Source organism: Globicephala melas, chromosome 2, assembly GCF_963455315.2.
Source record: "Globicephala melas chromosome 2, mGloMel1.2, whole genome shotgun sequence".
Lineage (NCBI taxonomy): Eukaryota > Metazoa > Chordata > Mammalia > Artiodactyla > Delphinidae > Globicephala > Globicephala melas.
The window spans coordinates 61,087,475-61,112,170 of NC_083315.2; the positions used below are offsets into that span (position 1 = coordinate 61,087,475).

A 24,696-nucleotide genomic window follows, 5' to 3' on the forward strand; every position below is an offset into this window, starting at 1 on the left:
CTGCGCGTGGAATTTCTCTAGTTGCGGCGAGCAGGGGCTACTCTTCCTTACGGTGCGTGAGCTTCTTATTGCAGTGCCGTCTCTTGTTGTGGAGCACGGGCTCTAGGCACACGGGCTTCAGTAGTTGTAGCATGTGGGCTCAGTAATTGTGGCTCACAGGCTCTAGAGCACAGGCTCAGTAGTTGTGGCGCACGGGCTTATTTGCTCCATGGCATGTGGGATCTTCCCGGACCAGGGCATGAACCTGTGTCCCCTGCATTGGTAGGCAGATTCTTAACCACTGCACCACCAGGGAAGCCCTATTAACCCTCTTTTAAACAACATGTAGGCTAATTGGGCTGATTTGGGCATAATTATTTTCCCATGGACCCTCAGGGATGAAAGTTATCACATCAGGCCTTCCTCATCGCTGTGTCAACTGATGAAGGAAATATTTCTTTGCCTTGCTTTGTGGAGGGACTGGTCTCAAAGTGTGGTCTCCAAGCCAAGAGCATCAATTGTCATCACCTGCGAGTTTGTTAGAAATGCAAATTGTCAGCGACCCACCCCCGTTACTGACTCTGAGGGTGGGTGTGATGAGAAAACAGCTATTTTGAATTGTCATCTAAGCATTTTACAGTATAACAACTGTGCTCACACCCAGAGTCTGGACATTTAGATAAGGACTTGAGTTTAGGATGCCCGCCACAAGTTCCCACTTTGCTTTTCCCAGGGCACCTTTTAAAATAATGTGGTACATATATACAATGGAATATTACTCAGCCATAAAAAGGAATGAAATTGGGTCATTTGTAGAGATGTGGATAGACCTAGAGACTGTCATACAGAGTGAAGTAAGTCAAAGAGAAAAACAAATATCGTATATTAAAGCATGTATGTGGAATCTAGAAAAATGGTACGGATGAACAGGTTTGCAAGGCAGAAATAGAGACACAGATGTAGAGAACAAACATATGGACACCAAGGGGGGAAAGTGGCAGGGGGGAGGGGAGATTGGGACTGACATATATACGCTAATATGTATAAAATAAATAACTAATAAGAAAAAAAATAACCACTTAGATTTGAGCCCAAGAAAAGTTAGCGACCTCTACCCCAATCACCTTATATGTAATAGGTGCTTGCTGCCGTGCTCTCTATCTCCTGCTCCCTTGTGACCTGAGATGGAGGACTGCCCTTCCTCCAGCTCATCATACCCCCCACCCCCTGTTTCTGGAATTTGTGAGTATTAAACCTTGTAACTTTACTTCCTTTGCGTCAGTATGTTGAAACTGTGCCTTCAATCAAAACTACCTGGGGTAGTGGGAGCTCAGATGCTGAGGGAGCTGCCTGCTGCCCCTGTGTGGGTGGCTTGTGCCTCCTCAGTCACAGGTCATAATCTGCATTTCTTAATTTAATAAGCCAGCTACAGCCCCCCCAACACAGTAGGGCCCAGATATCTGTGTTTTAACAATCTTCTTTATCATTCTGCTGCATACTCAAAAATTTTTTGATTGCATTTGAGCATCTGTTCTTAATTTTAGCTGCATATTGTAATCACCTGAGGAGTCTTAAAACTAAACCGATGCCTGGGTCTCCCCTCCAGAGATTCTGAATTAATTGGTGCAGTCTAGGGATTGGGATTTTTTTTAAGTTCCCAGGTGACCTAATGGGCATCAAAGTTTGAGAAGCAGGGCATTACAGCACATTAGAGTGCATTACACTGCAACACATGCTGGGCCTCTCCACAGATCAATTAAGTCGAAATCTCTGAAGATGGGTCCTGGAGATATATATATATATATATATATATATATATATATACACTATTATACAGCCCCAGAGATTTTATATACATATATATTATATGCATAATTATATATAAATATGTACACATATATTTTATATATATAAAATAAAGGGGGATGCAGACTCCTATGTCTGTCTCAGTTGTGTCTATACTTGAGCAGGGATTAAAAGGCAGTTATATATTGATATTAGCCCCTAAAAGCCCACAAGCCTGACTCTAACACAAGCCTGACTTGTCTGTTAAGTTGCCCTGTCCTATCCCTGCACTGGCTGTCATAGTAGAGATGGTACCCAAAGCGCTTTCTGAAGAAATGATGAGCACTCCAAACTCCTGGCCAGGAGATGAGCCATTCTTATACCAACCTCAGCAGACCCTGCCCAAGGCGATTGCTTCATCTTCAGATATGATTCATGCTGTTTGAAGAGGGTCATCTTAGGAGACTGTCTTCCTCAAGATGATGACAGCCACCCTCAGCATTTTCCCTTTGCAGTCCAAAGGACTTGGGTTCAAATTCTATTTGGTTTTATTACCTGCCAATTGAGGATCTTGAATAAGTCATTCTCCTTTCTGAGCCTCCATTATCTTGTTTATGAAATGGAGTTTTGGTGATCAAGTGAAATAATGGGATATCTAATGTGAAAACGCTTTGTAAGTTGTGAAAAGCTGTGAAATATAAGAGGTTGTTATAATGAGGAGAGGTTGTTATAATGAGGTTATTCTAGATGGGGAGACTGGATATGGAGATATGTTAAATTAACCCATCATACAAGGCTTGATAACAATTTTTAACGGTACAGAGAAAGGAAGCACTGAGGGCTGGTCATCTATCATTGGCAATTGCTAGAGTCTCCTTGGGATGGTAGAGTGGAACGAGGACTGGACTGAGAGTCAGGAGTCTCAGATTCTGGGTCCAGCTGTGTAACTCATTTATTCCCTCAGGAGCTATTCACTAAATACCCCCTGCATGCCAAATACTGTGTTAGGCACTGGATATTCAGTGGTGAACAAGTCGGTCATGGATTCCTCCTCCTGGAGGTCTAGAAAAGGAGCCAGATGTGAGTCAGATAACCACATAAATAAAAGTAAAATCCCAACTGTGACAAGTGATATCAAAGAAAGGAAAATGGAGCAATAAGTGTATACAATAGCAAGGCTTAATTGAGTTATGGACCCCAGAAAAGTCTTCCTTGACAATGGGACGGTTTTGTTTTGCACATTTTTAATTGAGGTATAATTTCAATGACAAATGTACACCCAATGTTAACCATCACCCAGATCAAGATATAGAAAGTTTCCATAACTAGAAAATTCCAACATGACCCTTTCTAGTCAGTCTCCCAGGAAAACACTGAAACTGATCTGATTTCTATCAACATATATTAGTTTTGCCTATTGTAAAAATTTATATAAGTAGAATCATATAGTACATACTTTTTTGGGGGCGTCTCACTTCTTTCTCACTCCTTTCTCTTCTTTCTCACTTCTCTTTCTCACTTCTCAGAAGCATTATGCTTCTGAATTCATCCATATTATTGCATGTAACAGTAGTTCATTTTTTTATTGCATGTATCAGCAGTTCATTTTTTTTTTATTGCTGAGTGGTACTCCATTGTATGAATATACCATAGTTTGTTTATCCATTCACCTGTTGATGAATATTTGGATTGTTTCCTGTTCTGGGTATTATGAATAAAGCTCTATGAACACTCCTGTATAAATTATTTTGTGGAAATATGTTTTCATTTCTCTTGGGCAGTGGGGATACAAGAGTAGAATTCCTGGTCACAGATTAGATACATATACTTTATGAGAAGCTGTCAAATCGTTCTCCAAAGTAGTTCTGCCATTTTTATATGCATACCAGCAGTGTATGGGGGTTGCAGTTGCTTTCCATCCCCACCAATATTTGGTATTGTCAGTTTTTTTTTTAAATTATTAAATTGCATGTGTTCGTGAAGTGGTATCTCGTTATGGTTTTAATTTTCATATTAAGGAGGGACGATTTGAAGCTGACATCTGAAGGATGAGAAGTAGACCAGGTAAAGAGGATGGGGTTGAGCATTCTAGGCGAAGAGAACAGAATGTGCAAAGCTCCAAGGTGAGAAGGAGCACAGCAATCACAAAGAGCAGAAACCGAGTGGGGTGTAGGGTGAGGCTGGTGAGGGAGGTGGTGGGAAGCACCAAACCATTCACCTTCAAGGGATCATGTGGGTCTGGGCCATGCACACACCAGCAGCAACCAGAGTGAACTTAAAAAAAAAAAAAAAAGTCCAGACCAAACAACCAGTAATGTCCTGGACTGCATAAAACCCTTGGAATTTCATATTACTCTGGGAAGTAGGGAGGGAGGCTCATAATGACCAAAGTTGAATTTCTTGTCATCTTGGCCAAAAGGTGCTCAGAATGGATTAAATCTGATTTAAAGAAGTGAAAGAAATGAGCATTTCTTGCATGTGACCATCGCAATTGCAAATTCATGTTTACCTCATATGAAAGAGTAGGGTTGCTGGGTGGTGTTGAGTTTTGAGGTTTGAGATTTGAGGTTTGAGACCATGAATTTAAAATGATGTCATTCAGCCTGTCTGTGTGATTTTTTTCTCGGGCAACATTCAGCTGCTCAGGTGCAGGGTGTGAAACTTCATCTCAGAGTGTAGTGCTTAACTAGGTTGTGGTTTCTCCAGGAAAGTATATCAGAGATAGAGGTGGGTAAGGAAACGATTATAATGATGAATCTTGGGCTCTAAACTGGACCAGAAAGGAAATGAGGAATGGACAATGAGAATTTGTGGGATTAATGGATTAGAGGTCTCAATGAGGTTGAAGAATCACAGCAAATGGGGTCCTAGCACATGGAACTGAAAGGATAGGAGGGTAAATGGACAGTGAGGTATTGTATTTTCATATTCCTAAGATGGAGCCTTTTATGGGTGATTAGGGTGTTGAGAGTGTAACCTTGGAAAGGGTGGCTCAGTTGAGTAGGTTTTTGGAGATGAGAGACTAGGGTATTGACTAGATCATCAACATGGATGCTGAAGTCACCCATAGAGTTCAAGGATGGTGCTAAGAGTTGGAAGGAGCAGGGAAAAAAATTATGTTGGTGGGTCAGATGACAGCAATCAAGATGAGCAGGGTGGTATATCTGAATGCAAAGAACTTCAAAGGAGCAGATGTTTGCAGAGGAGGGAGTAGGGAAACCATAAGGTAGTTCAAAGTCAACTCTATTAACACTACTATCATCTTCACTGGCATCCTTCCAAAGACAATGAACCACACCAACAAATCAACCAACCAACCAACCAACCAACCCACACAGGAAAGCCTTTCAATTGGGAATGCTTTATTACAGGTCTTGCCACCAGGAGGCACTATCAATACTGGAAAGCCAGACCTCCAAGCAGTCCCTGGAGGCCAGGAAAATGTGTCTCCGCCTGACCACTGAGGACCTCTAAGGGATCTTATGAGATATTACAAGGAGCTCAGCCATCCTCCCGCACAGCTGCACTTAACTGTAGAGAGATTTTTAAGTGCATGTAAACCTTAAAAAAGAGAAAAAATTTAAATTCTTAGGTTCCTTTAAAGAAGTTACTGAGTTATATGAGGTTTTGGTTTTCCCCTAAAAGGGGGTCTAAAAGTACAGCTACTAGCACATGGGATTTGAGGACGTTTTCTTCTAGGTAAAAAGATTCCTCATAACTGCAGGTTTTGAGAGTTGATGGTAACATTGTACTTAAAATTTTCTTCCTGAATCACTTTTTGTAAGAAGCATGACGTAGTGGGAAGAGCACAGTGCTGGAGTTAAAGTTGCAGCAGCAGCAACAGTATTTATTATCATTATCATCAACATTCGAGCGTCTACATGAAATAGAAACTGATCTAAACATTGTACATACATTTACTCATTTATTGCTCTTATAATCTTATGAGTTGAGTATGTACTATCATTAGCATCATTTGACAGATAAATAGGATCCAGAGAGACAGGTCACTTGTCCAAGCCACAGCTAGTAGATGGTGGTGGTAGTAGTGGGATGGAGTTGAATTTCATCTTACCCCTAACCAGAATAGTACAAGTTATGCAGGAGAAAACACCTCTGAATCTCAGTAGCTTAAGTCAACAGACACTACCAATTGTACATGGTGGGCCTGGGCTTATCGTGCTAACTTAGGGACCCAGGCTTCATTTTGACACATGCCAGTGATCATAATCACTGATCACCATGCAGGGAAAAGAGTATGCTATGGTTTCTGCAACTGACATGAAATGCTTCTGCTTGAAAATGATGCATGTCACTTTTCACTGGCCTGGTGGAAGCAAGTCACATGCCACTCCCAACTTCAAGAGGACAAGGAAAGGCACTCCTGCCATGAGCCTAGAAGGAGGCAAACCAAAGTTTTTGGTATTAATGATTACCAAAACCATTCAGACCCTGGGTAATTTATGCTTCTCTCAGCCTCAGCTTCCCTATCCACTAAATGAGCACAATCACTTTGTAAGGACTCCTTGTTGTAAGGACCCCTAACCAAATGGGGATTTTGATGATGAGGCAGGATGGCTGCATCCGACTGAAGCTTCCATCAGCTGAAAATCTTGGTCCCACCACAGGCAGCCCTGTAGCCCTCCATCCAGAGCTGTCTGCAGAATGGCCTTTGTCCAAAGATACATGCCAACCTTTTTGTCACTCACACACCTGAAGTCTTGAAGGATGTAGTTTCATTTCAATCAACAACATGCCATAGCTGTAGTTTGCTAGAAAGCTCAGTCTGGAACCATCAGCTATCTGGTTCATGTTGAAAGCTTGAGTCCACTTTAGCTTGAGAGTGTGAGGGTCATGGTGAATGCTCCTTCTTCTAGGTTCTTCAAGTTTTCTCTTCGAATTGAGTCAGGTCACCAGGACTACTTACTTGATTCCTCTCAGTTTCACTCCGCAGACACTCCCCAAGATGTCTGTTCTGAGTCAGCGATGAGCTAAGCCACAGAAATCCTTTGCCAACCAAGGATTGACGGCGCTCAGGGTAGTACCAAAAATACCCTGAAAAAGGGCATTTCCCAAACTTCCATGCAAACAGTTGTGACCACATTGCCGGAGCACTCAGCTGGCTCCTTTCCTATGGGTCGTTTTGCTATGCAGTCATTTGTCCTCTTCCTCCCTCCTCTGATAAACTAGGCTGTGAACTTTGTGAGAGTGGGGACCACTTTTTCATGCAGGTTTCACATCGGATGTGAAAACCTGGTACACAGTAGGTACTCAATGAATGTTCGCTGCACAAAAATGCTTCTGAAGATTCTTCATATAAGATTACTTCCTTGTAGAATTTAGTGCCTAGATTGTCTAACTAACAATTAGTCTAGTTGAACTTCAGGCCTGAGATTCTAAGTAGCTAAAATAAGGCCAAAATGGGGGAGGGGGAATAGAAGGGCGAGGAAAAGGAGGACGTTCCACGCTGAGGGAGCAGATGTAGAGGCAGTAAAGCACAAGGTAATACCAGGCACGGGGAGTGCATCATTTAGCCTAGAAGGTTAATACACGGGGTTAAAATGGGAGGCTGAAGCCACATGCCAGTAGAGGGTCTAAGGTCAAAGTCCAGAAGGAAGAAACAGCAGGACTTTGATAGGGAACAGTGAGAGGAAGGCTTAAAAGAGCCCATGTTGCATTAAATTTTGCAGCCAAGAGCTCCAACAACTGAAAGGCAGGATGGGCGGAGAAATATATTCCCAAAGCTTCCTCTTATTTATGTGCGCTCCCCGCATTCACAGAGTAATAAGCAGAACGCAGACTTCTCTCTTCCCCAGGGCCGAGAACAGGAGCTCCGCCTCTCCCCGTCACGTGGCCAGAGGCGTCCCTGGCACGTGACCTATCTCGCGCTAGGCCAATCAGCCTCTGCAGGGGCGGGAACGCGGAGTCCGAGGGGCAGGAGGATCGATTGAGACCGCCTCTTCTCGCGAGCCTTGACGCCGTTGCTCCTCAGCCGCCCACGGCCGGGAGCGAAGGTCTCGCGAGGCTTGGGCGCTGCGGCGGTAGGAGGACGGGGAAGGACGGAGCCGAGCCACGGCTGCCTCCCTCGCTCTCTCCCTCGAGCGCTCGCCCGCCCCCTCCCTCCCTCCCCTCCCTTCCCCGGCCCCGGCTCCGGCCTCGGCCCGTTCGCTGTTCGGTCTTCTGCAGGGAGAATGTCGGGCTCGTCGCTCCCCAGCGCCCTGGCCCTCTCGCTGTTGCTGGTCTCTGGCTCCCTCCTCCCAGGGCCAGGCGCCGCTCAGAACGGTAAGCGGGGCGCCGGGGGCGGGCCGGGCGGGGGCTGAGGGAAGCTGGCGGCCGGAGAGGGCCGTTCGGGGCCCGAGGAGGTGGTGGAGCCAGGGGAGGGGGGCCGGCAATCGGAGTCTGGAGGGCTGCGGGCCCGAGACGAGCAGATGCCGGTCGGGAGTTCGAAGAGGCGCTGGTGTGAGAACCGGAGGTGCCTATCCGAGAGGTGGGGGCGTCCGATAAGAGCCTGAGGTGTTGTTGACTTAGAGGCTCCACGTCTTGGGGCTTGTCGCTCCGAGTCGGGGAGGGGACCCCAAGGAAGCCGACGTGAGGAGCTGGCGTAGCGGGGGCGGCGAGGAGGGGGCGCAGCGTTTAAAGGCGGCACAAGACAGGCATTTGTGTTTAAGGTGACGGAGAGTGGTGTCAGGCTCCCCAAGAGAACACTGGGGTCACTGGGGTCGTCCAGGGTTCTACTGGGGCCCCGTAAGACTGGTGATATCCTTAAAAATAAGAGCGACGTGGGGGGAAGGGAGTACTGAAGAATACTGAGCAGAGTACTAGAGCCTTAAGGAGGGGGTAAAGAATCAGGGAGCCTTGGCTGTGGAGGTGGAGAGAAGGTGGGTGGAAAGCCAAGATAGTGGGTTGACTGCAGTAGGGGATCTGGAAAGAGGAGCAGCAGTGGCTCTAAACGAGATGAGGGAAGAGAACTGGGTTTACTAAGGAGGGTGGAGTGTTGGGCATTCTAGGGTAGTGGTTGGGAGAGCAAGAAGGAGTTTCTAAATAAGGAGAGGAAAAAGGAGAAGAGGATGGGGAGAAAGGGTTGAAACTGAGGTAGGGGGAATTATTTATTATAGAAATAAGGGTTTCTGGCTATAGAGATGGGGGTGGGGTAAGACAGAAAATAAGGGAAGGGAGTAAAATGCAGGAAGCCGGGGGTGTAATGTTGGTTTGCAGTGTGGAGGATATATTAGGGAAGGGAGGAGCAGAGTTTTGGCAAGTGCTGTTTGATATTGGTTGGGGCCTCTGGGAAGGCAGGGACACACAGCTGAAACTGCAGTGGTGGGATTGAGAGCAGTCACTGGAGAGAGAGAGAGATGGAGGAAGTGGGTTTTTAAGATCGAAAAGTTTCAAGACAGAAGAGACATTATTTCTGAGGAACATAAAAGTAGTCCCTGGGATATGTGCAGGATACAGTGGAAAGGAGAGAATTGGGTTTTGAACTGAAGCTGTTTAGAGAAGATGGAGAAATGGTGGGGAAGTATGGTGAGGGGGGATCTAGACAAAAAAGATTCCGATTGTTAAAGGTATGTGTTACAATTCAGCTGCTGAATTGATCTTTCAGAGATGAGATTAGAAGTATTGTGAACCCGTTTCCGCTCTTGTGGAAACAACCTTTAAGAGGTTTAAAAAATATTTTTATAGGAAAAAATTTATGAGGGTGAACTCATACATGACTGTACTGAAGAGTGAACTATAAATTCTTTTGTTAATTCTTCGGTGTTTCTTTGTTGTTTGTTATGCTAGAACAATTTAAAATTACTCTTGTTGGAATAGCTGAAATTAAAATGGCTTTCATTAAAAAAAAAACAAAAACGAATGGAGTTAAGCATTCTAAGGAGAATCTAGGCTTAAAATGCTGAAGATTACAGTGAAAATATATCAGTAAAGATCGAAAAAGCATCAGTTAAATGTAAGTGTCATACCAAATTGTATAAATAAAATCTTATGTATGCTTCATGGCCTTGAATTATCACTGCAGGGGTCAGGAAGGAAACATTTTTCTGTCTCTAGCATTGGATATACGAAGCATATTGGGTATTTTCCCTATTTTCCTCCAAAGCATGAGGCCACTAAGGAAGGCAAGGTAGAGTTAGTTTGATTTGTCTTATCAGTTTTTAGTCTGTGTTAACAATATGACTTAAGCCTAATACTAATTTCAGCTATTCAATTTGTGTAAAAAGCAAGGTTTCATTTGGCACAATAGGTGAGAGATTTTTGATCTCAACATGTTCAATCTCTGTGCTGGCATAGCTTCTTCAAAAATTTATAATACAGTGAAATTGTAGTTTCTTAGCAACTAAAGCAAGGTTTTTGGATGGGCCTACAAAGACTCATCTGGCTATTCTCAGTGATATGTGTTCTAAATACAGCATAGTGCAGCCTTTTCCTTGAAATGAGCTTGAATTCAGTCACATGACATGACTGGTGAAGTGAAGCTGAGCTTGTAGTTGACCCAAATGAATGTAAATTTAATTCAAGGAAGAAATGGCTATTTTTTTGAGTTTGAGTCCATGTAGGTAAGGATGCCATTTTATAGCTTTTTATAGCATGTCTGTAAGATGAAAGCTTTCAATTGGTAATAGCTCTACAATTGTCTGACCTCATGTCATGGAGTTTGTATTTTCTTATAGTGTTTTTCAGAAATGGATACTATGCTCTGGATGATCTTGAAAAGTTGGATTATCTATTTAAAATGATGACTTTTTAAAAAACGTCCCCAAACCGAAGTATTTCTGGATTATGTGGTAGTTTAGACTGAGTATAGATGTTTTTCGTTATTCCTAAAATGAAGAATTTGGACTAGATGACTCTCAAGGTCTCTTTTAGCTGTGACCCATTACCATAGAGATTCAGGGTTTTTCATTCAGATAGAATTTGTTTCCCATACAAACAGTTAAACTTGTAGGACCATAGTTTCAAGTAAAATCCTCTTTAACGTGTCATTTTAAAGGAAGAAAACTGTCCTAAAATATAACCTTCCTGGTAAGACTTTGAAAGCTTTAGAGTGAAATTAGAATTGAATAAGTATAAACCAGACAGTATTATATGATGATCAAGAGCACAGACTCTGGATCCTGATAGACCTGGGTTTGAGTCCCATCTCTTGGTAGCTGAGTGACTTTGAGTAAGATGCTTAATACTTCCAAGTGTCAGTTTTATCATCTGTAAAATGGGGTTTATAATAATGCCCATCCCCTAGGGATGATGTGAGAATTAAATGAGACAATGACCATAAAGCACTTAGGTTTCTGCCTGGTATATAGTGAGTCTCAGTAGGGAGTAAGTTTTTACTATATGTAACACTTGTTACTATATGTAACATATGTTACTGTATGTAACATATGCTACATTACTATATGTAGCATAACAATACTATATGTACTAAATGTTTGCTTACTATAGTGAGTAAATGTTATCTATTACTATTATTATCCTTTAAAAATACCATTATTAATTATTTTTCTTCATGTATATATCAAGCATTTAATTGTTAATGCTGCTCACTGTCATCTTGAAAAAAGTTAAGTAGGCCATTTGAAGGCCCCAGATTTGTGCTTTTTGCTTATGTAACTTTTTTATAGAAGTGACCAGCTGTGCTGCCTCTGCAATTGTAGATTCTGATGAGGAAGTTCATACTTCCATTTAATTGTCTGGGAGGTTTCATGGTTTTCTTTCTCTTTCAGTGAACTAAATATCTTTTCATGGCTAGGTAGCACCTTTTCATAGCATCTCATTGTTGTGAATAAGAGAAATAGAATGTAGTGCCTGGCACACAGTGAAGTGTTGGAGATGTTAACTGATGAATGAATGTGAAGTGTAAAAATGTAATATATTCATACTGAAAATATAAAAATAGACAATTAACACTGTTTAGGGGGAGAAGATGAGTCGAATGATCTAAAATGAGTTTATTAATGATCTAAATTTTAAGAAACCATTTTGCTTGGGTGATACTAGATAGTTGTGAACATTGTGCTTTGTAACAGTGCCAGTATTTGCATTAGATGATTCATGAATCTTTTTCTTTTCTGTCAAGTGCTGTTTGCTTCAGTGGTTTGGCAGTTTCTCTCCCTGAGTATGTTTTTAGACGTTTGCTATTGATAGTGCATCTTTCCTTTGGGTGAACTAAAATGAGCAATGGAAGACGTGTTATCTATAGCAGCTGTGGCACAAATGACATGCCAAATATCAAGCAGCAAATCTTAACATAATTAGTCCAAATAAGATTTTAAATGACCAGAAGAAACTATTTGCCTTGGAATTTATTAGCATTTCCTAAGGAGATCATAAGCCTCCAGACTCTCAGACAACTGACAACAGTGTCACTACTGATGTAATGAAGCACCCAGGCATGAGAAATTGGTCAGGGGACCAGGGTGGTAAGGCCATGTTACAACATCAGGATGTGTTCCTGGGCTCTAGTCTTTGTTTTTCAAGATTCCTGGATCCAAATAAGAAAAAGATGCAGGTAGGTTTTTGTGTTGTCAGACATAACAGAGCTTAACGTGTTAGTATACCAAGGTTTAAAACAATAAAAGGCAATAAAAGTATTTATATGTAAATGTACCCTACAGTCCAAACATTCACCATAAATTAAGATTGAAGTTCATTACAGATCTGACTTTGTGTGAGTTATACAGATCCTCATGAAAAATTAGACTGTTTTGTCTTGAAGGAATCCCTTGATTTTTCTCATTAATACAGTTTTAATGTGAAACATTTTCTCCTCCTGTGGAGTATACCTTTAGACATTAATAAAAGACAAAATGTAATTGTATTGTCTTTATTTTAATTTTTTTAATAAAAGTAAATAACTGGGCTGGCAGAGATACCGGATACGATTAGAAAAGTGCTCTGTCAATTTGGACATTGTTTTTCATTTATTTAGTTTGAGCTACTTTTTCAGAGTAAGATGTTTCATATTTAAAATCTGAAATTTTGCTGGGTCTATGTAAAGGTGTTTTTTCAAGACAATTTGGGAAGGAGATAAGGTGTTAATATCTATACAAATGAAGCATGTAGGAAAATAATGAATGAGACTGTTTTGGATATCACACAGGAGATGTTCAATAAAAACTTGAATAAAATTATGCAAAGAAATTTTGGAAGAAGTGAATTGTGTGAAAAAATTTCTGAGGCAGTCTATTCAGTTTGTTTACAGTGAGCACAGTCTGGACAGGATCAGAAGTAAAGAATGAAGTTCTAAGAGAAAAGACAGAAGAAAGGCTATAGTAATTGTACAAGGAGAAAAACAGGAAGCGAGAATGAGGAATGAATCTTCCTTTGACAAGCATCTGGAAAAATAGAATCTGTTAGAAAGAATAAATAGACCAGGGTCCTCTAAAGTATATCCGAACATCAAAATTAAAATATGTAATGATGCAAAATCGCTGCCTGTGAACAGTCGGCCTTGCTTTCAGTGTTCCTCTTTAAACAAAACACTATCATTTTACATGAATTTTTATAAATGCCATTGGTGATATGGAGCTTAATTTTAAGCACCTTAGATAATGCATTTTTAAATTGTGAGGTTCTTGTGGATTTTTTTTCCCCCGGAATTCCTAATTTTAGTTGGTAAGGATTAGCTTTGTGAAAGCAGGAAACTTCTCCAGTAAAACTAGTTGAATATAAACTGTTGCATTTTATAGGCTTATATATATAGAAGTAAACTTCTCACTGAATTTAAAGTAAAATACTGTACTGATCCTATGTAAAAACATTATTCCAAAGGTATTGATATTTACATTAAAAACTTGAATACACAAGTAAATTGTATGGTTTTCAGGTTTATTCAAGAGTCAGGATTTGTACAATTCCAGTTTACTATGTCGTCTAAAATTGAAAGTAGGCCTAATTTTTTTGTTGTTGCTTACTTTTGTGTATATGCAAAAATAGACGTTTATTAATCAAACTTAATTAACTTGAGGTTACTTTTTCGTTATTGTTGAGAACTTTTAATTGGTCTGTGTGGAAATGGGGGTTTACTAAATACTTAAAGTATTCCCCTAGTTATCTACATTTATTTGCATACAGTAAGTCAGTGGTAGATTTATTTGATGTTCCTCACACATCTACTGTTTTTTTTTGTTTTGTTTCTCGTTTTCGTTGTGTTTCAGATTTAAAAAACCTAGTCTTATCTCTTCGTTAAAGCTGTGGCCGGCTTTGATGGAAAAATATTGTGTTAAGTTCCTTGTACTAAAAAGTACTGAATGGTATTCTTTTGCATTTCTGGAAACAATTATGGAATGTTTTAAGACTAACCTTCTAAAAAAAAAAAAGACTAACTTTCTTTCTAAATAATCTTATTTACTGGAAACTTAGGGTACGCTTTATGGTTTTTTCCAGAAGTATGTCAATTTGGATATGCTTTGCTTCCCTTTGCTTTGTCTTGATTTATATTATTGTTACACCCAACTATTGCTTCAAATTGACTAGACAGTGAAATATAATGAGATGATTTGAGATCACTCTGAAGGTGTCAGGATTCTGTATATTATGTAAGGCTCTATTATTAGAAAACAAAGTTCCAAATTGCACCCATAGTTTTAATCCTATCCAAATGTATACTCACATTCTAAAAGTGATTAAATATAAAATACAAGACAGTATGTCCTTTGTGACAGAATACTAACAAGGCAAAATGTTCCATATGCAGTAAGATACATTTAAAAAAAAAAGTGAGAGTGTGCTCGCATATATAAATTATGTCATCGATTTTTCTTCCTGATGATAGTATTTGTAAACCACTAGACTACGTGATGTGTAAATTCCCTTCCAGTTCTAAAATTACACAGTGCTATGGACCTTACAGTTTAGGTAGGTACTGCTTCTAATGGTTAAAAGGCCTAGAGAGAGAATACTTTGTTTTAATAAATTTTTTGAAACTAACTTTTTGGAATTAAGGAAAATTGACTTTGAGGCCATGCACTGTTTTGAAATCCAACTGCCTGTAAACTTACTTCAGACAACACTTGTAGTTCATGTTTCAAAGAAGGCAGAATGGTGTCTGTTATAGAGATAGCATATTAAGCTTGCTAGGAAAATTGCCAGTGTGAATTAAACAATTAAGAAATGAAAATCACTGCCAGGTAGGTAGATATTTTGTGTTCTCTTTGTTGGTTGAAAAGTAGTTGACTGTTGAAGAGGCAGTGAAGCGCACTTAACTAATTGTATTTTTATGTTATCCTTTGAGAAGTTTTGCTTTCTGTTTATGAATTAATTTCTCCTGTCCCTATGTATTTGTTAAAGACCTTTAAACCTTCCATTATAGTTGAACAGGGCAACCCAAGGGTTACCTGAATTAAATCTGAGCAAGTTTGTAGATTGATATTCCTTAGAAACAGAGTGTCAAAGTTTCAGCTTATAAATTTATTCGTTATACTACCTTATTGGGTAGGTCCATTTCCTATTTTTTCCTTTTTACATTTTGTTAGAATTTCAAACGTACGAAAGTAGAATGAATAATGTAATAAACTCCCATATAACCATCATGTGTCAACAGTTATTAGCCACATCCTTGCTGCTTATTAATTTAAAAATAACCTGAAAAATTAACATTGCAAACTTAAATTTTCTAGGTGCTGAAATGTAGTTAGTTAGGGATTAACTTACATTAGTAAAATAGAAATAATTTGGTTCATATGTAATTATGTTGTAATGACTTTAAAAATATAAAAGCCCTTTAGCAAAAGGCTTTCAAACTTTTGTCTTGACCCAGATAAAGAAATAGACTTTATTTGTGACTAAGTATATGCAGAAATATGTAACGTTTCGTGAAATAATACCTTTCCTTACTCTGTAACGTATTTGAAGGAAACCATTGTGACCTTCTAAATTGATTTCATAATTCATTAACAGGCTATGAAACTCATGTTTGAAAAACAGCATTTTCAAGTATGGAGTAGTTTTGTTTTATTTTTATATACTATGTAGTCTGAAGCAATATGATGATTTTTGTAAACATAAGGACTTTCACGAGGCATTTATCAGTAATATCAGCATGTACTGTTATTAGTCATCCTTAGTAAAGAAAATATAGCATTGTTTAATTAATATGTTACCCATTACTTATATAATATTGGTTCCCCCTCTCCATTTGAATTTCAGAAAAAGGGAAAGCTACAATAATTTGCATATCATAAGCAAAGCACAAGTTTCCCAGTATGTTTAGTTGTCCTTTCTTTTAAATTAGCACTTATAGTCATTATTCCCTGGCCCTACCTTTGAGTTATTGCTTGAGTACAGGACTGGGAGCACTACAGTTTATTCTGAGCTGAATGCTTACACATTTCTGGTGAGTACAGAATGACTTGAACACTGGCCAAGGGAAGAGATGGAAAGCAGAACCATCACTGAAGAGTCATTTGCCTTTCCTGTTTAAGATCCTAGAGTAGCAACTTTATTTTCTTATTTTTAGACATTGCTTCTTGAAGGAAACAAAGGCAAGATGTCCTGTACTGTGTTGGCAACTATCTGTGAAATAATTTTCAATCTATAGATTGAATGAATACGTTAAATTTAATTTAGGATTTTTTGTGATTATACAAGTTTAACAGGTTGGAAACCATTGTGGAGCACCTGGAAAAAATAGCTAAGCAGCTCCAGCATGGAAATTAATATCATTTATGCTTAATCTCAAATAATTCATCAAGGAAGATGAAATAAATGGCCTTAATGCAAACCAGGAAGCTGGAAAAGAGAAAGTATAAAGAGGTTTCAGATAACTTGCAGTGAACTGTCATTGAATTACCCTTAGACAAAGAAGTAGTGATCACATATCAAAATTATGGTTTCTATTTTCTTACTAGGATTGAACTCCAAGTAATGACGAACACTTTCCAACCACATTTAGGAAAAGATGCAGATAGTTCTACATTGATGGTAGCATGAGACTTAGGAGAAAAGCCTGAAGGAGCTAAAATTAGGAAAAGGGAGCACTAGGGGGATGTGATTATCTATTAATACCTTCAAGGTAGCAGTGTAAATGAAGTAAGGGAATTAGGCAGTCTCCAAAGATGGATGGGCTGTATCAAAGAGCAGTGGCCTAGACCACTGGGAAGAAAAGCATAGGTATAGTATTGAAAAGGTGATTTAAATGAAACTAGCAGAAGAATAGAGTTATTTGCAGTCACTCATAGTTAGAGCCATTATAAGTAGGGCAAAGAGCTGGTTGACAGGGACTTCATAAAACAAGAGAATATCTCTTTCTGTTGTATCTATTACTCATTTAGGAGTTCAAGAGGAGGAAAAAACCTTTATGGGAATGAATAGGAAATGTGATGGGCTTTCCAGAAGTTTTTTTTTTTTTTTTTTTTGGCTATGCCACTCAGCTTGCGGGATCTTAGTTCCCTGACCAGGGATTGAACCCAGGCCTTCAGCAGTGAAAGCGCAGAGTCCTAACCACTGGACTGCCAGGGCATTCCCTTTCCAGAAGTTTTTAAGGGTCAGAAATTAGTTTGTTTCTAACTCTAAATTTCTATGATTATGAATTCAAGAAAAATGGTAGATTAACTTTGGAATCCATTAAAGTAGCTTTTAAGACCTGCCTATAATACTTTAAACAGGATTCTGTTTATTGTAACCTTCATAAACAGCTTTTTTGTTTAGTTATCAAAAATCTACACTGAAATTTTTCCAATCTCTGTTTCACACACAGAAGCATAAGCTTTGTAAGAGTTCATTCACTAGACTGGATGGAACCTAGTAAAAGTTTAACCTTTGGCTTTAAGAAATTAGACTTTTCTTTTGTGTGGTAAATTTTAGCTATTAAGAAAGGCTTATCATCAGGAAATGAGCACTTCCAGACTAACTCTTAAGGCTTCTCAGTCAAAATACTGCTGTGACAAAAGCCCCAGCCTGTTTTATGAGTGGAGCTGGTGCTGCAGTGCTTTGGTAGAGACGGGAGCTCACTTTAATTAGCTCGAAGACTGTAGGGTTGCTAGGTAAAATGCAGGACACCCATATATATTTGAATTTCAGATAAACAACGAAGAATTTTTATTTCGTACATCTGGTGATCCTAGAAGAATGTCTTTTTTGCTGTTTTGACCTTCCGTTTAGAACTTAACCAAGAGTCTTGTAATTTGGTTAGTTTTTGTGTATTAAAAGAAACCTTTAAAAAGTAGATTTAATATGAGCAAAATCATGTTACATTGAAAATTTTGTATGAGTAAGTGTAGTTTAGGGTAGTATTATTTTATTCTGGTTACATCACATTTCTATATGGTTTTTTCCCTTCAATTCTGCTACCTTACATTTGACAGAGTAAGTTTTTCATTTATTCTCTAAAAATTAAAGCTATTTTCAAGAAGGGTGTGAGGAGAGGGCCTCTGGCTTTTTGTTTTGTTTTTTAGCAATTCCCCTTTTCTCTCCTTACCTAAAATATTTTAAAATTTAGGGCACTATTGTCTGAGGGTATATGATAGAGATGTTTCTGGGGCTATTGGTTCAAGGATTGTCCTTTTTTAGTTTTTGCTTAGGGGCTTGGAACATATTTGCATTTTTGTCTTGAAAGAAGAAAAGGAATGAATGAAGATGTGACTGACCACACCCTTTTCTTCCTAGTGGGTTCAGAATAATTTTAACTTGCTTAATTATAAACACCGGATTTAGAGAGTCAGGGAAAGTGAATGAGGGATGTAATTTCTTTATTGTTAAATTTCAGTACTAAGAAAAAATCATGGTTTCATGAGATTTATTGTAAGGTCTTTGATCAGAGGTATGTCACTGTGTCAGTCATTCAGTATAAGAGATCTACCTTCTTTTCTTTTGGTGTGGACTGGGGTGAGGTGGCTATAAGAATAATAAGAATTGAACAGTGTGATAGGCCCCAGGGTGAATGATATTAAGTAACATAAAGCATAATCATAACTATACTTAAACATACTTATTTGAAATATATTTAAGGCAGTTTTAAGAAGTATTAAAAATAACTCATGGTTTTTATGAAACTAGAAAATTAGTATAGTTTAACTTTGATGCCTAAACTGAGTTGAAGACAATAGTACTGGATAAGTAAATTGATACAGTCTGTCACCCTTGTAAATGTAAAATGTAAATAAAAACTATGTTCAGAAGGTCGTTTTGTGGGGCAATGTAGTTGCATGGAAAGAGCGCTGGATTTGGCAGTAGCCTTGAATTCTGTTTCTATTTCACTTCCTGTGGTTTCTATTTTTTAAATTAGTATAATACTTAATCTGTTGGGTTTTTTTGAGATTAGATGATAATGTATGGAAAGTGCTTTATAAACTGCTTTACTGTAGAGTGGCATGTATGTATAGCTTTGAATTATAGGGCCTGGTACTTAAAAAGTGTTTACTTTTAATGGGTTAACTACAACTCTGGTAGTTCATAGGAAAGTGAAGAGGAAAATAAAGTTCTAGTGAGAAGGGCCAGATTATTTCAGGGTTGGTTTTATGACTATATCATATCATAATGTGCATTTTAGATGGTTGTTACCAGACTAGCCTTTTCACTGAATTATCTCCCTCTACTAGGGAAGGTCAGTATTGACTTTTTTTGTAATCTTTGTTACGTACCTCCCAGTACTGTTCTCAAGTTAAACCTAGTTACAGGGACACCATGTTACCCTTCATCCTCCTCCTTTCCCTCCCCCAGGTATGTGACAGAAAGCAATGTCAGGTATCTTTCTTGTATCCTCTCTTTATTAACACATTTTTGTAACTCGCCTTTGCTGTCCTGAAGTGAAATTCATAGGTGTTTTAACCTACATGCACACTATTAAGAAAAATATATATATATAATCCCTTGAATGTAATATAAAGGAGAAAATAACTTGGTAAAATGTTTATTCAGTAGTTCAGTCTAAATGCTCAGGCATGACTACACAGGAAGACAATGAAGTAGTCTGCTGTTTTTGTCCATATGTAGAATAACCAGGAATGTGACAGTTACAAGTGCAGACTTGTGCTGTACTAGTGACTCAGATATCACAGGTGACATTGCTGTTGATAATGTGATTTTCTGAAAAGGTGAACAACTCTTGGTAAAGTTCCAAATGAAGCAAAAGTACAATCTCTCCTCACTTTACACAGTAACTGCATTCCTGGAAAGTTGAATGATGATTAAAACCATGCAAGAGTACTTTGTGGTGTATTTAAAACAGAGCTATGGTCTAGGCTCAGACCAGGTTTTCAACTTGAATGTCATTTGAAAGTTGTGTAGGAAGAGGAACAATTCTTTGTTGTGCAAGACTTTTCCTACTTTGTGGGATATTGAAGATCCCTGGTCCCAGCCCACTAAAGGCTGGTAATGCTATCTCAATCATTGTGTTAACCAAAAATATACCCACAAATTTTCAGAATGCTCCATAAAAGTCAGAGCAGCACCTGTTGAGAATATCTCCATTTTGTGTCTGCACTTGTAAGTATCCTCTGATAAAGGATTATAGCACCTAGTTCCCGGCACAACCCCTGGTCAAAGCCACACCTCTTCTAGGAACGGACAGGCAAGGAGAGCAGCTGTTCACTTGTTTTTATTCTTTTTGTTGACATGCATTAAAGCAGGGATTGCAAACTCGTTTACCATAGGAGCTAGGCAAGTACCTTTTGCTAAAGTGGAGAATATAATGCATGCTTTGACTGAAAACACTGAAAGCTGGGCTTTTAAAAATACTGTGCTGGTCAAATAAAACTGTCAGTGGGCCCGCATTTTGTGTCCTCTTCACCAAAGAACTATGATATGGATTTTGAAGCCTAAGAGATTGGATTGGAGTCTTGATTTTTGCCAAGCCTCTTACTCTGTTTCCTCATCTGTTTATTTGGAATAATACACACCTTCACAGGTTAGAATGAGATTGCATGCATAAATGAACTAGCATGATAGCTGACACAAGATGCATGTTTGATAAGATTTTCTCTCTTCACTAATATCCTTTCAGTTATCTTGGTTTACTTTTTAATCTGTTTGAAAGCTAGCTATGCTTTATAGTGAAATGGTTATGAAATTTGAAATCTCTAATATGGGGGATATTAGTTGCTTCTTAATTTTAACAGAAACAAGGAAGTAATTAAAATGAAATTTTTAGGTTAACACACAACCTACCTACCACTTAAGGTATTTGGAGCCTGATCATTTTAAGCTATTTGGAGCCTGACGCTTGTAACACTAAACTTACGGATTCCAAACTATTTCAGTAGAATAGCCTCCTTAGTCTTTGAGGTTAGCTTTCAATCTTAGCAGAGCAATGATCTTTATTTAGCATATTTATTTATTTTTGAAGTAACGTTGGAGCAGGTAATTTTGCTAGTACTGCAGTACTTTATTGCACCTTCAAAATTAGATTATGCTATAGAAGTGACATATTTTTATAGTTGTTACTTGAGTTAGAAATTTAGCAACATGATTTTTACTAGGAAACTCTGGTGTATGATTTTCTTTCAATTGCCCAGTGAATGTTTTGAAAGCTTTACATTTTCTTGGTTCGTGTAAAATGTTTTAGAGGCATATACATCTTGTTGTACATCTTGTTTTCATACTTTAGCAGCAGAAACTGTTTTTTTAACTTTCATTTTTCTTTAGTAATTAACACAATTGATCTAAATGGTTAAAGCAATGCCTGTGCTTTATTTCTTTGTTCCTATCCTCAGATTCTGTTGTTCATCTTTGTTTTCCTCTACAATATGATTTTGAGCCCTATGTTTTAGTGATAATGTATATATTATTTTTGTAAGGTCTAACCCCCACCCCCAGTTTCTCCTATCTCAACTTTAGTTTCTTCTTACCCATATCTACTTGGTCCTGTCCTTTCTGGTATCTTCAGTTGTTTCTAGATAAACATTTGGCACTTTTAAATTCTTTGTCCTGTTTTATTTGAATCCTTTTGAGGGGCAGAGAGGTAGCAAATTCTATTATACTTCTAATAGACAAAATTTAGCTTAATTGATTGATATTTTTGAGCTCATGTGTTTGCATATTGTGACTTCTGGGTATTTTTGCTTTTCCTAGTAGCTGTTTAATGGTTTTCTTTATATGGAGATTTTTCTAACATGCTTTTTAAATCCTTTAATCCCCACAGGGTCATAATGTCCATATTTCTCAGAAACAGCTTAGCTAGCCTTCAAGGCCTAGTTACAAAGGAAGTTAATTCCTGAAGGAACTGAGGACATCAAGGCAGAAAGAATTCCAGGCAGGCAGCTAGTAATGAATATTGATTGTGAACTGTGAGGTACTTGGTGTGGGCTGGTAAATTTTAGTGCTTTAGAGGTAACCCTGCAAGGCTACCTCTTACTGTGGAGTGCACATGAAACATTCTGAAATGTATGCCCATGGAGCATATAATTTGCTACTCCGTGGCGGGTAGACATTAAAATTCACTTATAGGGTGGGGATAGTGTTAGGGGAAATCAGATTTTACAGCTGTAGGATGAAAGGGCAAACTTTGATAAGCATTAAAGGAAAAAAAAACCCATTAGAGTATACAGAGTAGTAGTTCTTAACTCTAGGAACAGCATTAAGCTATAGTGAAAACTGCTCAGAAATAGCCAGAAGTACGAGCTTGTTGGCATTTGTATTTCAGTAACAGGTATGTATATTTTACCAGCTATTTAAAGTCAGAATGGGAAAGAATTTGAGTGGAATGTGTTTTTAGTAGTGTCTGAAGAGTGTCACCTTACCATTCTGCAACACTATCCATTTGTCACTGAAAAAGCTCAAGAATTGTATCGAGTCTTAAACTCTCAAAATACACCATTGGAAAAACTTGACAGGCCTGGTAGTACCAGGTGAGCCTGAGGTAACCAGATACATAAGCTTGTCAGCTATCTCTGCCTAGAGTTTAATGAAGTTTTCATCAGGTTGAACTTTAAAAGAGTAAGTATAGCTAACTACAGGAGGCAATATTAGCAGGCAGAGGGCATGACTCTTCCTACCTTGGATAGTGATTAAACAACATTTTGACATGGAATTATTTAATTTAAAATTTTGAAAAAGAAGGAAAGTTATTGGATTTTAAAAAATTAGGAAAGGACTTGCTTAACATGATAATTTCAGATTATACTTAGGTGTTTTAAGTAAAATATTAGAGTTAACCCCTTTTACCCCTCGTTTCCCACTCCTCAGGAATAAGCACTGTCAGTAGTTGTGTATCTTTTCAAAGCTTGTTCTTTGTAGATATGTCATTAACAGGCTGTAATGCTCTAGTAGTATTAATTATGTTATAATTCATTGTGATATTTATAGCCTTCATTTTTTGAGTATAGTAATAGGAGTGACAGATATTTTCATTTATATAAGTGTATGGAGCCTCTAGGATACATCTGTTGTTACTGTCACTGAAGGGAATTATGTTGATGACTGAATTCTTGATATAGAAATTGGCACACTGAGAGGACCTTTCTCATTCCAAACAGGGAAAAGCTTCATTAAATGGAAAAAGAACAATATATTGCTGTATTTTTATCCTCAGTCATATTTTTTTGGTGGAAATCTTAAATGTTTATACATTTACTATTCAGCCATGTAAATAATTCCTGGGACCACTCCACTAATTTTTAATAGAAGCATTCTGTATACAATTTTGCTATCCCTTTTCAAGAGAAGCAGCAATAATTTTTGCTGGTGTTTGGGGCAGTAGGTAAGTAATATAACCTGATCCTCCACCTCATCGTGGAGGTGGAGGTACTACCTAATTGTGGAATTATGAGATAATGAAGACCCGAAACAAGATAAGAGTACAAATGAGAAGTAATTATGAAAGAAGAGAATAGATTTAGATTGTTGACTGAATATTGGGATTTCCTGAGGAATTGAGGAAGGAACAGATTTTAGTAGATGGAACATTAGTGAACAGGAATCAGGAATTTTGAATTCTGGTGAGGGTTCGAAACTACATTACAGCCTCTTTGGACCGTGGTATATCTAAGTGTTAGATTGGGGCAAGAATTAGATTTAGAAACTTTCAACCTATAGCAGTAGAAAGTTTTTTCTTTTTATTTAAAAAATAAGTCAAATCTTAATTTGTTAATTAGATAGATGTAGAGCTGTTTGGGGGAGAGGGAATCCTCTAATTGTTCCAAAGAATCCTTAGGGCCTAAGGAGCAGGGTTTTAAAATTAATGAAATGAATGACCCCTTTGTAGACCTACTTCTGAAGTTTTTGCACAAGGATGTTTTTGGTTCACAGTCCACTTGGGCAGTCTTGATATCTGCTTGAAAAAGGTCTTGTGGATACTTTGCAAGGTAGATGATTAAAATATTTATACTAATACATGTGTCCACGGTTGAAAATAAGACCAAAAGAAAGATGATCCCTTTAAGGCAGAATCTATCAAATAGCACAAAGATAATATCCTATGCAAAATGGACTTGGTAAACTAATTTTTATTGCAACGTTTGTCAGCTTCTTTGTGAGAAAGAGCTACCTGTCATGTGTCCTGAGTTTTGAAATCCAGGAATATGCACTCGATAGGAGAAAACATAGGTGTGCTGTTGAGACCCTGCTTGGAAAAGGATTGAAAGTACTATTACGTTTCATCGCTTGGTGGGAAGAAAATCTTAGGGGTAGCAACCACCTTGAAGATCTGCCAGTAAGAACTGGAGATCTACTATTAAGTTCCAGTTTACTAGTAAGCAATGCCAGCTTAAAACAGTAAGTCATAGTTAGTAATGTCAAATACTTTTGAAACTCACAGGCCCACACAGAAGTTCCATAGAGGTAAGTTAGATAATTGCGGATGGTGGTGTAGTGATAAAAGCCTGAACTGGTAACGGTGATGAGAAAGAAGTATAATAGAACATGCTGTGTGACAGTCATTCTGAGATAAAATGTTTTTGAATTAAATAATGTATGTAAGATAGTTCTAATTGTCCATAGTAAACAAAACATTGTTATTAGTGAGGTAGTATTTGAGCTCTGGAATTATAACTGCCAGGG

The 24,696-nt window shown here is 38.4% G+C and overlaps 1 protein-coding gene across 2 annotated transcripts in view; it reads left to right on the forward strand.

Moving 5' to 3' along the window:
- The first annotated feature begins 7,747 nt into the window (after positions 1-7,747).
- The window catches only part of NPTN (neuroplastin), a 55,790-nt gene continuing 38,841 nt past the window's right edge, over positions 7,748-24,696 (forward strand). Inside the window, exon 1 of one of the 2 annotated variants that reach the window (XM_060294015.1) lies at positions 7,748-8,046. In XM_060294015.1, coding sequence (XP_060149998.1) covers positions 7,956-8,046 — 91 coding nt within the window. In that variant the 5' untranslated portion in view covers positions 7,748-7,955. The remainder of the gene's footprint in view (positions 8,047-24,696) is intronic. The other variant, XM_060294014.2, reaches the window with a different exon arrangement.